This window comes from Anomalospiza imberbis, chromosome 18 (assembly GCF_031753505.1).
Source record: "Anomalospiza imberbis isolate Cuckoo-Finch-1a 21T00152 chromosome 18, ASM3175350v1, whole genome shotgun sequence".
NCBI classification, from domain to species: Eukaryota; Metazoa; Chordata; class Aves; order Passeriformes; family Viduidae; genus Anomalospiza; species Anomalospiza imberbis.
The window spans coordinates 7237308-7254309 of NC_089698.1; the positions used below are offsets into that span (position 1 = coordinate 7237308).

The 17002-nt window shown below is 40.2% G+C and overlaps 2 protein-coding genes and 1 non-coding gene across 5 annotated transcripts in view; all 3 read right to left on the reverse strand.

The window, feature by feature from the left end:
* The window catches only part of ZDHHC8 (zinc finger DHHC-type palmitoyltransferase 8), a 117729-nt gene extending 112643 nt beyond the window's left edge, over window positions 1-5086 (reverse strand). Inside the window, exon 1 of the mRNA XM_068208805.1 lies at window positions 5070-5086. Within this exon, the coding sequence (XP_068064906.1) occupies window positions 5070-5071 (2 nt within the window). The 5' untranslated portion in view covers window positions 5072-5086. The remainder of the gene's footprint in view (window positions 1-5069) is intronic.
* Window positions 5087-7149: 2063 nt separating this feature from the next.
* RANBP1 (RAN binding protein 1) overlaps window positions 7150-17002 on the reverse strand; it is a 214404-nt gene continuing 204551 nt past the window's right edge. The window contains exons 1-6 of one of the 3 annotated variants that reach the window (XM_068208816.1): window positions 16832-16973; window positions 14949-15085; window positions 13782-13939; window positions 11965-12093; window positions 9984-10049; window positions 7150-9050 (exon numbers count right to left, since the gene is read on the reverse strand). In XM_068208816.1, coding sequence (XP_068064917.1) covers window positions 8926-9050; window positions 9984-10049; window positions 11965-12093; window positions 13782-13939; window positions 14949-15085; window positions 16832-16846 — 630 coding nt within the window. In that variant the 5' untranslated portion in view covers window positions 16847-16973 and the 3' untranslated portion in view covers window positions 7150-8925. Of the gene's footprint in view, window positions 9051-9983; window positions 10050-11964; window positions 12094-13781; window positions 13940-14948; window positions 15086-16284; window positions 16345-16831; window positions 16974-17002 lie in introns of those variants that run through there. The other 2 variants (XM_068208815.1, XM_068208817.1) reach the window with 2 other exon arrangements.
* Window positions 9773-9904, reverse strand: LOC137485037 (small nucleolar RNA SNORA77). Its single transcript, XR_011005163.1, has one exon. It is a non-coding gene; the product is annotated as a small nucleolar RNA SNORA77 (small nucleolar RNA).

Sequence of the window (17002 nt, forward strand, 5' to 3'; positions counted from 1 at the left end):
GCGGCGGGGCAGCCCCTGCCGCCGGGGGCCCCCAGTTCTGTCCTTTCTACGAGAAAACCCCACCCCAACCCCGAAAAGAAAAATAGAATGCATTGAGCTCCACAGGGCGCTGTGTGGGACGCCGAAGCTCCTGTAGCAGCTCCCTGAACAGCGGGGCTCTAGAGGGGGCTGCGGACGCGGCACCGCCGCAGAACCCGCGGAGCGCTGCGGGGTCCGCGCAGGGAGCGGCTCCGAGCGGGGCCCTGCAGGACAGGGCCAGCTGCAAGCGAATCCTGCCGTGCTTGTTCAGGGAATAAACCCTACTTTTCATTCTGCTACACCCAGAGTCACAGCATTAAGGAAACTGCTGCACTCTGCCAAATTTAGCTGATTCCAAGATCCATAACTGAGTGCAAACATAACTGAAATTACACTATACTCTGTTCTTTTAAAATCTATCCATTAGCATCAGGAAGGCAGACAGAAGAGGTAATTTAAGGTAACAACACAAAGTTCACCGAATCAGCTTTCCCAGGAGCAGTGTGAGAATGGCTTCTCTGTTCACACTCGAGGGCACCACCCAGCAGCTCGCCTGTCTCAAGGAAACCCTCCGATGGGAAAGAAGGGTTCAAGGCCACTTGGAAGTTTGGAAATCAAGACCAGGAGCTGCATACATCCCGCTCCCTCCCTCCTGCTTTCTTTCTCAGCTAATCCCTCTTCTGCAGCTGCCTACATGCAGATAAAGTAACCCCTGCCTAACACAAAAGCCACATTTGCAGCATCTGCTGGGTGTTGCTAAAAGCAAGCTTGCCCTAGAAGGCATACACTGCAGTGCTGTTCAGAAAGAACATTTTATAGTTTCTGATTTTAAGAGACTTGATTAGTTGCACAGTCCTAGAAGTCTTAAGAACAGAACAAGTAAAACCCAACCAAAAATCTGTAAGGGTCCTCAACTTTGCCAGTCTGCAAAAAAATACCCCCACAACCACTAACCAAACAAAAACACAAATTTTGAGCCCCAGCTTTAACAAAAGCAAAGCCAGCAAGTTCCAGCCTGAGGATATATAGCTATGTGAAATCTCAGCTTTTGCTAACAACTGCCCTTCTTCAAAAAGAGAAAAAAGTCTTACCCAAAAGGGACTAAAGCCACAAGGCAACTTAAAAATAATCTCCAGACTTAGATTTTTAAGGAACAGGAAGGAAAACATCTACCTAAACTTAGTTATTTTTGCATGTTTGGGGGACTGAATGTTTCCTATGCTTCACTACCCCTTGTCATGCCAGCTTATTGGAATTATTTATTCTCAAACCCCTTGTAACTAATAAAAAGGTCAACAATTTTACACAGAACCAGGCTCTGCATACAAAGCTGAAAGACTTCAGGTGCAGCTACATGAGCATGTTAAATCAGATCAAAGGCACACCTGGGAAGCAAATCTCTCCATCACCTCCACTTACCAGGTCCGATGTGTATTGCTGAGTGATCTCCAAGGAATCAACTGTGTCTCTTTTCAACAAAACTGGGCTGGAAGATCCATTTCAGGAGTACACCTAATGCTCTGGGCCACAAGTTAGTTTAGCACCACTTACTTGACAAAAGCAGAGACTTCATAGCTTACATCAATTTAATCAGCTTCCTCCTTCCCACTCAAGGGAAAAAAATCCTTCCCTTCCCATTCTGTCTGAGCAAAGAATTTAAGTTGCAAACAGAACTCTGAATAATTTTGTAGTGATATTTTTATTTTAATCTAGAAAATGTTATCCTAAGCAGCATTATGGACTGTCTAAGAAGTTGGGTGAATGTCCTGTAATGGACAACATGCATTCCGTAGGTGTTGAAAAACAGCAAAGAAGTTCTCTCCCAAGTGATAGTCATATCTGCATTTTAGCATGGACCTGCAAGCTTCCTTTCTAGGTGAGCCACAAAAGCATCCTGTCAAGTTTCTAGCATGAGCTGGGAAGCAATAGGCACAAGTTCATTTTAAGATACATATCTGGAGTTTGATGATTTAAATTTCATTATTTTTTAAAGACTAAGCATTTCTGGGACAGTAACATTCCCTCATGTGAATTGTGGAGTTAATCTTAAAGAGACTATGCCTCCTCTGCACCTCATTATTTTCTATTGTATTTCCCCCTAAGGACTCTTTCCTCTCTAGAAAGTCTGCTTCTCAAAGACAGCTTTGCAAGTAGGGAGGATTCAGCACTTCTGTTCATTCCACTCCTCAGAATGGTTTTCCCTTCATCACTCTGACACACTGATGCTGACCCAATCTTGCTGTATCTGCCCCCATTTGTTGGGCCAATCTTTCAAGCCATTCCTGTTCTGAAAGGGGACTCTCAGCAGCAAGCAACTTTGGCTTTTCTTAATATCCCGATCACAAAACACTTCTCTAGAGGGAGACTAAAGATAACTGAGTTATCAGGACACAAGGAATTGTACCTTTCATAACAACAAGAAGAGGTGCATCTCCAAACTGAACAGTTCTTGAAGACCACAGTGCCAGCGGGTTTGGGCTGCACAGTCATCCTGCGGATCACAACACCTGTGCTGTGCAGTCATGCAGACCCAGCATTTCCAAAAGAGGGCTGAGACATTCCATGTTACAAGGCTACAGTGTTATGCTGAATTGGGCTTTGGGATTACTTTTTTCTGGTGCACATTGTAGATTACCTGTCACAAAGCAGTAACTTTCTGTAATTTTGTGTCCAAGAGTTCCCACAGCTCACCTCATTTCCTTCCCACTAACACTCCAGTCCTCAAGAACGCTGTTTTCAAGCCAGCACAAAGCACTGCTGAGCAACACTCAATCTTGTTATTACAAGCCAAGTATATTTAAAGCAGTCAGATGACTTTACCTGTCAAACACTAAGGATGTCTGAGGAGGACTTGACTAAAGCAGAACAGGCATGTCTCAGAATTGCTCTCCTGGAACATCTTTATTTCAAGGACTGCAGTTTCTGGATTCACACTACCTTATGAGCATGCCAGAGGATTTTGGCAGCACTGAGGTAAGCAGCAATGGCAGCATGAGTTAGGGAAAGATTTAATGACAAAGAACAAACACAGCTACAAAGAACAATCTAAAAATAATCTGGCAGAGCGTGGCTAGTAATTGCATGTCTTCCTGCAAGATTTTACTCTGAGGTTTTACCCCAAAGGAGGAAGGGCCAACCACAGAAGCTGTGTTGGAGCCACATGGCAGGGTATCCCTTTCAGAGCTGGTAAGATGAAAGGAAACTTACAACAGAGCAAGAATCAAGAAAGCCTGAAAGCCATGTAATTTTCATATCAAGTCACAGCACTCATTTTAGCTGGACATCTTAGCTACATGATTAAGAAAATTATTTTATTTTGCACACTTGAAAGTACTGAATATCCCTAGAATATTTTATTGGTCACTTGCAAGTTAGTTCCCAGCTCAAATTTTCTGTTGCCATTAAACAGTGACCACAATAAATAATTACACTTTTCTTACTGCATTTTCTTACTACAACTACAAATGATGTTGCCAGCCCATGTAGTACTGATGACCTACCAACTGTTCAGGGTCATTGGGAAAACCCTCAAGGATCACAAGTTCCTTGTTTAATAAAAGCTATTTTCCCCTTCAAATTTACAGTGCTCAGAACAGAGACACCTGGATCATCTTGTGCTGCACCGTGCTGCCAAAAGTCCAAGCAAGGGCCAGACAGTTCTGGGTACAAGCCAGGCCTAGTAAGTTACCCTCTGAAACTTTAACATGACAATTTTAATTTAGTTGTTCCATTTCTTACCAGATAAATCAAGAAAATATTGCCTGACAATGACTTAAGAGATTTATGACAGAATTTTCTAGATAATTCCAATAGGGATTTTTTGTGGGATGGCATTTGCTCAGAACAGATCTGGTGTATTTCCCAACAGCAGTAATGGGGCATGTCAAGTTGCATTTACTATGAGACTTTAGGAATCAATATGCAGAGTTACTAAGTGATCCCCACAAAAAACTACTTACATCAGAATGAGGTAGGCCTCCAAGCAGTTTTAAAGATTCACTAACCATCCTGTTTAAAACCATTAGTAAAGTGCAATTCTCCTCTAAATGAAATATCACTCTAAATGATTCTGCTGAAACTCTGCAAGCCAACACTGTTCATAAACCAGCAAACAAGATGTTAAAACAGATAAGCACTATTTATATGAAGCAATGTAACTTTAATTATACCTGTTAGAATAGTCTTGAGAAATATCCTCCAAGCATACAAAATATTCAGTCATTTTAATGTCCAATGCATCTTCATTGATGTTTAAAATAGCCATAGTTGCTTTTGTGGAACAAAAGCATTAGAAAATGATGAAATTTAAACTACCTGAAGTGAGGCCAGCCAGCACAACATGAATAGGCAAGGGCTCACGACATTGGTAGCTTCTCTCTTAGGTTGTAAGTAAATTACACATCTTGATACAACAGTTCATATCTACAACACAGTGAATCAGCTGATGTAAATTTGTAGAGTCAAGACTGATAAACAATGAGCTGGACTTTCCCAGTTTGAAAGTTTGACTGTAAAGTTGATGAAATACTTGTGGTAGGCAGACACCTTCCACAAAATAAATTTGCTGTATGTAGCATCTAATCCAGATTTGTGCTAGCACCTTCTTTGTACTTAAAACATTATATTGCTGTAACAGAAAATACACCCCACAAACATTACCTGCACTATCAATACCTAAAAAAAAAGTGCATTTCTACATATGTAATTTATTTATGGATCTGACATAGGTTGCATTTCCACTAGACTACAGCAAACTAGTTTGACAAGTCTTAAAAACATGAAGAGGTCTTAAGTCAGTGGTTGGTGTCTAATGTGACTTAAGTGGACAAAGATATTCCATACCTGAATTTGTGTGTTATAAAAATATAGTGATCACAAAATCTGTTGCATAGCTGTAGATACTGCTTAGCTCTTAAATATTAGGAAGATTTTTGCTCCTATGCTTGTCAGTTTTCACAACCTCAATATTTATTTCCTTATTCTTACTTGCACAAGCTGCTTACTTGAGAAGCACCTTGTTTTCACACAAACTAGTGTGAGAAAGCACTTACATGTGGAATCCACTCTACAGCTCATTACTTCAAACTTTTCTTCCTCAAGCAAAATAATTCTGATCTGTTGCAGTTAAGTTTTCCTTAGCTTGTTACTCTGAAAATGATAAATTGTCAAAGATTTAATTAAGGTTGGTAAAAACCTGGCAATTTCTCTTCTTTCTATTTTGAAGAGTAATTCTAGCTAAATCTAATTAGGAAGACCTTTAAAGTAGATCCTAAATAAACCATCATAAAATAAAACAAAATCCTTTATACACAGCTCGCTTCACTGAACTAGTGTAAGTTTACACATGACCTCAGCTATGTAAAAACACTTTGAATTTAGTTTGGCTAAACAAAATTAAAACATTGGCTTGCCATGGATACCTCAGAAAATACAGCTTGCTAGAAACAACCTGGAGCAGTCAGGACAGATGGGTGTCCTGGGAACAGAAGGGCATAAATAAAGACAGCAGTGGGAAGTTAACTGGAGAGGTTTGGGGTTGTTTAAATAATCACCCACTCTTTAAGGACTGAAAGCCGATGGCAATTTGTACAGATCAAAACCCAGCAGGGCAGTTTGTAATGTAATCTCCACCATTATCTCCATTTCTACATAAATAGGTGCAATTTAATATCACTAAGGTGTCAAGCTGAGTTTTCTGAACTCTGATTTGGAGTCTTTTCTTTAGAGGAAGGTTTCTAGTAACATTAAAGTTTTTCACTGAGCTAGGTGAAGGAATGCACTGAGATGGAGCAGCACAAGGCCCAGCACTGCTGAGGGACATCAGAGTTCAGCACAACTCATCCTGAGCCACACACAGCATCCAGAGGACACAACACAAACTGGTAACAACAGTTAGCAACAAAATCCAAAGAATACTCAGACTCATTTTTTTTCCCTTTACATACAGGTATTCCTCGAGTATGTTGCATTAAAATTAAGAATTTACAACATTCTATTTGCATAGTGTTGAGAAGAATTTTAATTTTCTGAGATTTTGGTATCACAGAGAATTTGCATTTGATACAAGCTACCTTATTATACAGGGGGGAAAAAATCAACATTTAGTGTTAAAACACAACAAATTGGGAGTGTTTGCAATCTGCGAATGAGACATTTAGTGTTACTAATACAAACTTATTCCTGGAGAAAAACCCCCCAACAGATTAGTGTAGTCTTCAAAATAATTAACATGGGATCTAGAAGGAACTAGTTTAATTTATATAATAAGTAGACTTCTTTATGACCTGAACTTGCTGTTAAGAAGATACTATTTTGATGCCTGTCAAAATGTAATGATTTTTAAATTTAATTTATCACTCTGGAGTCCTCATTCATCCATCCATTCAGCACATACACACAAAACCATTCGTACCACCAAAGACTGGATCACTAAGCCTGGCTATATAGCATCTTTCTAAACCTGAAACAAGCAGAAAATTTGTATGAATTGCAGACTTTAGCACCCAACAATGCTTTATTTACTCTGTTATATTTTCCTTGCTTATAAAAAATGGATTAGGACTTTTTAAAAACCTTCACTTGGCAGTCTACTTTACCTACAGGCAAGTTAAATCATTAGAATGACTTGCACAAAACAACATGACTTATTTCACTGATATAACTTTAAAAATACTTACTGCTTTTTAATGTGTAGAACAGCTAAAGTGACCAGAACATTGAATGACCATCCTTTAGTTTGGAGGACTAAAACATTCTTCAGCCAAATGTTACCCAGAGAAATTATTTGACTGAGTGGTCTCTCTTAACTTTGCTCTTTGAGACTGAAGTCTTGCAAGGATGGTTGCAATCCATGAACTGTAAACACAGATCAGTTAACCTAAACAGGAATGGAAACGTCTTGAAGTCATCTAAGCATGCTGAAGTAAGAGAAGAAGAGAGGGTAAGAACATTAAGCAGGAGTCATCAATAACTAATACTAAGATGAATTAAGTCGTTCAGGTGCTGCCCCCTCCCTTTTGTACAATGTTTGACAGTGAAATGTAACTCATCTATTTTGCTGCCTTCATCGCTTTGCCCCTGCAGACTAAAAATGCATTCCCAGTAAGAGCTCTCAAAATAAAAAGCAAATCCTTTAAATGAAAATTTAAGTTTATTTTGAAATTTTTAAGTCATTTCTATCAATTTAGACACATTTTGACATTATCAGATCATTTACAGTGATTCATGGATAAAAGATTTGGCTTTTACATTCAAATGTTAAATACTTCAAAATAGCTTTGTCTTGTTACTTCCAAACCAGAAACACTAAAGAGCATTTTATTTTGCCTTTCAACCATCTTTGTTAATTAACAGACTTTTGATATCTGCTGTAGTTGAAGGGGAACGTGCAAAACACCAAAGGAATTATTTTGCTTGAATGAAGTGAGTACCTTAATTACAGTTCCAGATTTAAGACTCATTCACTGTAGCATCAAAAGGCAGTGCTAAGAAGAAAGACATGATTTATTTTTAAAAAATATATTTTCCTTAGGTAGACTGCAGAACCTGACTGAGTTAAAGCCTCTTTATGAAGATAAAAAGGTCTTGCTATCCCATGTTAATATCATCCAGTCTTACAGTTTAGCAAGTTTTGTCCAGTTTTCATAATTATTTTGGAAACTATTATAAAATTTCATCTCTATTCCTACCACAATCCTTGTATTAGTGTTTAACAACAAAATTCAATTTATCTATCAGACGTAATTGTGTTGATTTTATTGCTTACTATAGCTTATTTTCTTGCTCTCTAGCACTAATTTGAAATTGGATAAACAAAAAAACATTTGCAGGGAAGAGATTTGACCAATTTGCCCATTCTGGCAAGGAGGGTGTCCCTCGAGCACGTTAACCACAATTAACTGTTCCAAAGTGTATTCTAGCCTGCTGCTCTCCAAGAAGGACAGCCTCCCTACCAAACATCTGAGAAGTTCAAAACTCCTCCAGTTTGTAAAAACAGGAGCTCCAAAGCCCTGGGGAAAAAAGCTTATACATTTCAGACCTATACATTCTTGAGACTACAACAATATGCTGGCGAGGGGAATCTCACAGGAAGGTACTCAAACAGCTCTGATTCCTTTGCACACACCACAGCATGACAGGCTGCTGCAGCTGCCTTCAGTCAGCAAGCAGCACCATGGAAGATCTGGGACAGCAGCAGGAGCTTTCTGCTAGAATGAAGCCTTTGTACTATTAAAATTTGGGGCGGGGGGGAAGCACAGATTTCATTTTGTGAGAAGAAAATGCTTCTCCAATCTGACACAAGAAATTTTGTCCCCCACCTTTATTTTCACCATCTGATGGATCATCAGCAGTGTGCCAGGAATGCTCTTATTGCCTGATTGCAGAAGTCTGCTGCATTTCAATAAGTACAGGCACATTCCCTGCTCAAGTACACACAGCAGCAGGTGTGAAAGGTCTGTTAGATTACAATTTAGAAGCCATACAAGAAACACAAATGCAATCTAATCTTCCCTGCTGACAAAGGCTATTAACCTACTTAATTCACAGGAATGATGATATGTAGCTCAATTAAACAAGTGTATTCATAAGCCTTTCCAGTATACAGAAAACTCAGTTCTGTCCTCTGATGCTGTTTTCAAGTTTGTTTTATTCACTCTTTTGGATGACTGTAAATAAGTGTTTCCACTATGGAAAAGAAAGTTAGCACAGTACATTTTCATCACTGGGGAATGAATTTTTCTGAAGACACCTCCCAAAGGGCAAAAGCCTAGAAAAAACAATGTGAATGTTGAATGCAGTTCCATATAAAGTCCCTTGTAAAAATAAAAAAAAATAACCAAAGGAAAAAAAAAAAAAAAAAAAAAAAAGAAAAAAAATAAAGGAAAATCTGCAAGGCCCAGGATGATTTTATTGCTTTTCTTCAGTTTTTTCCTTGGTCTCTTTCTTCTCAGATTCTTTGCTCTCTTCCTTTACAGAAAGCTCTTCTAGTTTTTCAGCAACTTTATCAGCACTATCATTTTTGTCTGTGCCTGCTAAAAGATTGGTTAGGAAAGATATTACATACAAGCAGTAATGCATTTTCCTGTTAAAAAGCGTAAAATAGAAGGTGAAGGGGGTGGGGAAAGACAGCTGGTATTGGACAAAAAGATATTCTTCACTGACCACTGGAGTGACTCATTCCATTTCTTTTCCTCTGGTAATTACTTCAGATGTCAGATTTCCAGAAACACCACTCATACACATTAATCACTACATGAGGGCTTAATCACAGGGACTGAGGAATGTGTAACATCTGGCCAGCTGTGCTGCTACCAATAAAGTATCCAGACAAGCCCTTAGTTTCTTGGCATCATAACAAAAAAAAAAACCCAAAGTCAAGTTCCCCAGTTTGAAATTGGGACATAGGAACTCCTATGACTGGAAAACTCCAATCTAAATATCTTGAAGGATGCTGACTGCAGACCACTGGTAGTCTGTACTTAAGAAAGATAGAAATGTTTGTTTTATTTACATGGTGACATACCTCATGCAAAGGCAATTCTAAAGGGAGGTGCAATAATCTGTTAGAGACTTGTGAACAACCTCACACACACTAGCAACCATAAAAACCAGTCAATCTTATACTTGCATGATTATACATTTGCGAAATTTGGAAAAAGGACCTGGAAGGAAGAAAGAGCACTGTGGTTGCAGTGTTCACAGTTCATTTGTTTACTATAAGCCATAAATATTTCCTTGACAGCCTCTCCAAAGCAGCCATGTCCCAACAGCAACTGTAACAGCCTTCCACAGGAAAGAAGGCCATCGTCACTCCTGTGAGCTCTTACTCTCGCAGACAGAAAAGCACCTGAACTGAAGGCTGCAGTTCAGCACAGAGTGAGTCTGCTGGAACACGACACTCCAGGGTACTGTAACCACTCACACGGCTCAGAAATGTGGCACCAAGTACGCTGAGACTACCTTACCTTTCTTTGCCGTCTTGCCTACTTCATTCCTGCATTCTTCAAATTTTGCCTTGAATTTCTGTGCATCTGTTTCGGTGAAGATAAAATATTTTTTCATTACTTTTACCACCACACAACATTGAATACTTCTAATCTTGAAGAAAGATACCCCAGGGGAAGCTTTGTGTAAACAAAAATTGTAGGGACTTATGAAGTAATCTAGTAAATCATACAAGATGCAAAATCCTTCAATCATATCTTTGTGCAAAAGTAATTCATCTTCTTCAGCAAGTTTACTACAGCAGCTTATTTTGCAAAATATTCACAATGTAATGCCAGCAGGAGCTGTTTTGTAGTTATTACAACTCCCAGCTGTCTGTAGCCTAAAGGAGGAGGAATATGATGTCAGAGACTGCTAATACAACTATCTGTATGCAAAAGACTGAAGATTAGCTTTGAACTGCTATCCTTGCCAACTATGTTACACCTTAGGTCTTCCACAACCTGACTATAACTGGGGGTTCTTCGCATCAGCAAAGGAAGATAATGCTTCACCAGTACAGCATTCAGACTCTGTACCCAAGGGCTGTTCCTCACTGCAAGAGCCAACAATGCATAATCCTTACACTCTGGTCTAAGCCACCACTTGATTCAATAACCATTCTAAGCAGCTGATCAAATTGTAATAATGTCTCTACACAAGTAATACAAGCAAGAAGGGACTGGGCAAGGAGCTCCCTGACACCAGAATGACCAAGGTGGTATTACCCTGGCATCCCAGGCTGGTCTGGCTGGCCACAGGAGGTCACTGTTGCCCCACAGGAATTCTGAAGGCACTTCGTAACTAGTTCAGGGAGTGTTTGTATCAATTCCTTTTCAAGCATCTCAAACAAGAGAGACACCTGAAGGACAAACTTAGGTCTGTTCACCTGTCATCTACTTAGTCAGTACTGCAAAGGGCAAAGAGGAAGAAAGGACTACTCCCTCAAGACAGAACATTCAATAAGCTGAACAGCCTCTACCAGAAAGAGGGAAAGACTTTTCAGAGACTAGCAAATAGTTACCCCTTCATTTCCTACTTGATCATGAAGCAAGCACTAAGCAGGTGGACCAGAAAGGTTTATTTGGCTAAACAAAATGACATCGGAGACTTAAGGCAAAGGAAAAAGGCAAGATATACTAAAGTTCTTCCCTGATGTAGTCAAATCCATCAGGTTCTAAAATATTCAACTACTTCATGATTCATCTAGTATGCAAGGAGAAAAGGAGGCTACCACACTAAACTTGTGTGGCAAATTGTAAAGCAAGAAATGCAACGCTTTTACATTTTGCTCCTTTAAAAAGAAACCCCAAACCAACAGCAAAACAAAACTACATAAACCCCTCTGCCTCCAAACACTTCTTTGATTTAATCCTAGCTGATCCATTATTAGAGTTACTTTTCTAGTACTCAGAGTAGCCACTTCAGAAAAACCCACCAACTAGTATGATAGGTCTGACTTGCACTTTTCACTGAGGGTTCCATTTAATCAAAACAAAGAAGATACTACATACTCCATTAAAAAAAGAAAAACCAACCCAGATGTTCTGCTAATGCAGACAGACCAGAAATATCAGATCAGGATCTCCTTGTTTCTAATGCAAAACTCTTAATCTTAACTACAACTGAGCACCTGAATTACATGGAAGTAAGCTGTGAGTCTCTTAACTGCCTGTAGTTTTATTCTAATTGGCACAGCACTTACATTAAATAGCTTAGGTTAATAAAGTGCCTAAGGCAGAAACTGTTCAAATATTACTGCAGACCTAATTGCTACCCTGTTTGTCAACAGATATAGTTAAGTGATTAACAGACTTCTCTCAGATGAAGAATTAATTAGCTAACACTCCCATGCAGGGGTGAGATACAGCACATCTCCAACAATGGTTTAGAGCAGCATTTAGACAAGCAGGGTAACATAACAGTGCACAATCAGTGTAAGTTCAGTGCCAGTCCACTCACTCTCTGCGTTTAGAAATCGGATTGCCAGAAGTTCGGGCTTGGGGCTTTCATCTGCAAAGTCAGCATGTGTGTTCCAGACCCACGCCCTGTCGCTCCCTGCGTTAGGCTTCAGCTCCATTAAGGGTGTGACTGAAAGGAAAGCATTAAAAGATGTACAGAGCACAATAGCAAATGTTTTCCACACCAGACTCCATAAATCGCAGTGAAAACGGGCTGTGATAGTTACATAAAGCACTTGACACAGAATTACTGTGGGATAAATACAAGACAGTGGTGTTCATATATATTTTTCTTTACATTGTCAAATAAATTATGCAAAGCCATTACTGTGTGAGAGGATGCTGGATTCACTACTGTTAGGAAAAAGAGTTGGATTCAATTTTTGCTTAAAACAGATGATTGTGATACTAAGAGATGCTAAGAGTCACTGATCACAGCTCTGAAGTACAGACAAATTATTTAGAAGGAAAAGGCATCCAGACAGACAAACAACACTTACTCTTCTGCACACCAAAACTACTACCAAAATTAATTTTAAAAAGCATTTTTCCTTCAATTAGTCAACAGGTTAATTACCTCTCCCATCAGTTTAAAGTTGTACTACAAGATATTACAGAATTCTGTGGTGCTGCAAAGTGTGCAGTGTATTTTCAATCTATTTGTTCTCTCCCAGTAAATGGGGCCCTGTCCCTCCAAGACACTACAATTACCTCACCTGACTGACTTGAGAAGTTGAAATGTTACTTCCCACAGTATCTTAAGACTTTTTATATTATAGACATGCAAAGTGTAAGCAAGGCTTTTTTTCTCCTTGGGCCCTGTCTAGTTCAGGAGAAATCTGAAGAGTCTACTCCCTTCCCTGCATTTTTAACATCTAGAGATCAAAATACATTTTGCTCCATTTAATGCTTTGCAAAAATGAAGAGCGTTCTTCTGTCTGACTGTGAGTCAGCATAAATTCAATAAACAAATCTATACGGAGAGCAGCTTTTCCAGGAAAAAAAGCCTAAACAACTTTTGACATGAATACTATAAATTCATCAATTCTGTTTTCCCACGTGCAACATTTATTTCCCTAAACAAAAGCTTTATTCTGTCTGGTTGGTGGAATTATTGAGGTTTGCATTAAACTACTTCTTATTTCAAATTATCTAAATGTAGTTTAACACCACAGAACACTATAGACTCCTCATATAAAAATCTGAGTATCAGCAAGCAAGCAAAGTATCAGCAAACTGGTCTACTTGTTGCAAGTTGTGCTGACTTTCAAGTCTGTCTTGCTCTTTCATGTTTTTTTTTTAATTCAAAGAGGATTCTTTTTTGAATGAGCCAGCCCAATATAACACATTCATTTCAGTTTATTTCCCAAGCAGAGAAAGGCAGACTCAGAATTGCTTAGCACCTCAGTATCTGTTTTCTGATAGTTAAGGACTGGTTTTGAAAATTCAGACATTTAGCTGAAAGTAGTACATTATTACATCATGGGTTTTGTCCCTCTTTTACATACATTAAATTCTTATTTTAAGCAGTATTAAGGCCTACATGTTCTACACTTTATTAGTCATTAAAATAAAGCACACACACACAGAGGAAGCAATCACACAATGCCTATCACAGCTAAATTTTAAAGTGACTTTTGTTAGTCTTACAGCACTATCATACCCTTAAGAAAAACTCCAGCTTCCTTCCATTAATAAAAATAAACCCTCCTGGTTTTTGATGCCTGAAGCCTTGTATGAAGAGCAAGAAACCACCATACTTCAATTCTACAAGCTGATTTTTAAAATCAAGAATAAGTATAGAAATGTAAAACATACTGTAATGGTTTGCACAGATTTTAAGGGTTTTATCCCTCCTCATGAGGAGGCGAATTGTTCCCTTCTCCTTGTGTTTCAGGAGTTTCACATCACCAGTTCCTCGTTCTTTCCATTCTGGAAGGTCATTCTCAGATGCAAACCGGAAGAGCTTCGCTCGCCTTGGAGAACAGAAAATTTAATTAGCCTGCATGTATTGAAATACCACACCTGACCAAACAGCACAGTTCGTTTTAAAAGCCACACACAAGAAGGAAACAATTCCTTTAATAAGATCCCCTGTTCTGCTTCAAAATACACATTCAGAAACTGATATGATAAATTAAAACCAAACAATAAAATATTAGGAATTATGTAATAACTGTACTAAAATTCAACAGGTTCTGGACCCTCTTAGGGGATGATAAACATATTTTGTGTAGGCTAACTTTAAATTCAGGAAGCTAATTAACAGGTTTTGCTATAGCCAGAGCTCACCACACTACCTTGTCAGAAACTGACCATCACTTTAGTTATTATCGGAATCTGTACAAGGAGAACTGAAATCTCTCTTCCAGATGAGCAATACCGTTCTGTGATTAAGCAAAAGCAGAATTTTTAAACCCATTTCAAGCCAGCACATCAGGGATCAAATTCAAAATGCTTCTTAAGCCTTTAGACGACATTTTTCTTCAGGCAGATCAAGCCATCCTGATCTGACAATAAGCACAATCTAAGGATAAACTGTGTTGAAGACAACAGACAGGAACTGCCACAAATGCCCCAATGCTGTACTGCAGCTGCTGCTTTTATTATTTCAGTACCTTGTACATCACCCTTTACCCAGGAATGCATGGCAGCAACACCACATACATCTCATTTCCTTCCCCCCAAGACACTCGTTTCACATTCTGTGATCACAATTTCAATAATTATTACCCAAGTTGTTGTCTTCTTTTATGCAAACAATGCTAAAGCCAGTTTCACACTATCAGCTCCCTTCTGTGGTTCCAAACTTCATTTTTTTGGGGAAACATCAATCACCCCCCTGCTCAATCTCTGCCATCACAGTGCAGACCAACCAAGTCAGCCTTCATACCGATATTGCTGCAAGTCATGCAGCTTTTTATAAACACTGTCAAGTTTGAGCCTAATGAACATTCAGATAACAGAGAGAAGTATTCTACTCACATCTTAAAGAGTTCTTCCTCATCCTCTTCCAGAGTTTTTATTTCTTGCTCTGGAAGGGAAACGATGGGCTCAAACTGAGGATCGTGGTTAGAGTCATCTGCATTTTCAGTAGAAGTATCATGTTCCTCATGTGCTTCCTGAGGAGGAAAAAAGAAAACACAAACTTGCTATGTACCCCAACCCTGAAGTACTCACATCTGCATTTAAAACATTTATGACTTCTCAGCAACTAGATCTTATTAACTGTAATACCCCATAAAAGTAAAGAAATATGATTATACCTGAAAACAAATTACTTCCAAGTCAACATACAGGCACACTAAGAAACAAAAAGGTGCTCATGCACTGCTAGGTGTTTTAATCCTACCACTCATGAATTGTGCAGAGGCTTGGCCTTGGAGTAATAGCTCTGGGTTATGGAAAAATAATTTCATCAACAGTTTTTCCTATGTAATGTGTTTTAGGCTACTAAAACCCTATTTCTTAGTGTCTATGACCCATTGTTAATGGGAAAATTAGAAAAAAACCCACACAATATCCACCTAAACCAGCTTTAGAGACATATTGCATCCTGAGTTCATCATTCTGTCTTATGTATTAGAATCACCCACAGTCAACACAATCAAAGATATTTTGAGGCACAGCTGTAATACTCATAAAATAATTTAGGTTTCTTGCTTTAAGACTCCTCAAGGAACTTTAGGTTACAGGTAAATGGCCCAAATAATACTTCCTATTTAAGTTGTTTAGGAATCTGTCAAAGAACTCATTAAGCTTAAGAATAGTTTTTATTACCATAAATGTAATAGCAGGTAAATGATAAACATCTCTAGTACTTCATACATATAGACTGCTAAGAAGCACTCAGCACACAAGCCTAGGAGGGAGATTCATATGCAAGTTTAACAAAGCCACAGAACAGCTATCTCAGGTCTAGGGAACTGATTTGGGTTTGGGGTTTTTTGTTGCTGCTTGAGTAACAGAAAGGAAAAACAGTCTATGCATACAAGACATTTAAACAATATTTTTACTTTATAAATGGAAGAGTCCACTGTTACAAGCTCTATTCACAATGTCCTTTATGCACACCACGTGTGCATAAAACAACAGAAATAAACCAGCCTATTTTACTGAACAGTAAACTAGAGAAAAAAGAGGGGGGCAAGCGAAAATTAGTTTAAAAATGGTGCAAAATAAAATCTAGTTGTATCAACAACGTCACACGAGGTATCGCAAATTTTATGTCCCCAGGGTTCCAGCATGGGGAAAAAATCGAGAAAGGAATTACATCACATCTGTTTCCTAAAAAAAGGAAATGTTAGCCAAACTTTTATACATTGTATCCATCTGTGCAAGCAGCACATCCCGGAGGGTAATCCATCATGCGTTCTGCGCCTGAGCAAATAATTACACAGACCATGAGAAATGCACAATTCACAGCAGGCACACGCGAGAACGTGGATGCCGTTATCACGATACGATCCCGCCCTGCCGCGACATAAAGCACGTGAGGAGCTGGTGCGGCACGAGGGGCCCGGGGGAGGGGCGGGAGGAGGAGAAGAAAGGAGGGAAACGGGGAGAAGGACTACCCGAAAGATCCCGGGTCGCCCGGGCTCCCTCACACCGGGGAAGGGCCGAGGCGGGCGGAGGGGCCGGCCCGAGCGGCCACACGCGCCCGGAGCGGCCGCAAACCCCGGGCACAGCGGGCGCGGCCGCTCCAGCCCCCGGCAAGGCCCAGCGTCCGTCCCCCCGGGCCCTGCCCGACCTCGGCTGCCCCCGCCCGGGCCCCACCTGTTTCCGTTACTCTCCCACCCCGGCCCTCGGTGCCGCCCTCTCCCCCGCGCCGTTCCCGGCCCGGCCGCCGGCCCGCGGCCGCCCCTCACCGCCGTGTCCGCCATGGGCCCGGTCGCCGCGCTCCGCTCGCCGCTTCCTGCCGCGCGCCCCGCCCGCCTTTACCTCATTCCCGCAGCCCGCGCCGCGCCGCCGCAAGGCCCGATGGGAAACGCCCGCTCCCCCCCAGCCCCGCGCCCCGCCCCCGGCGCGGGCAGAGCACC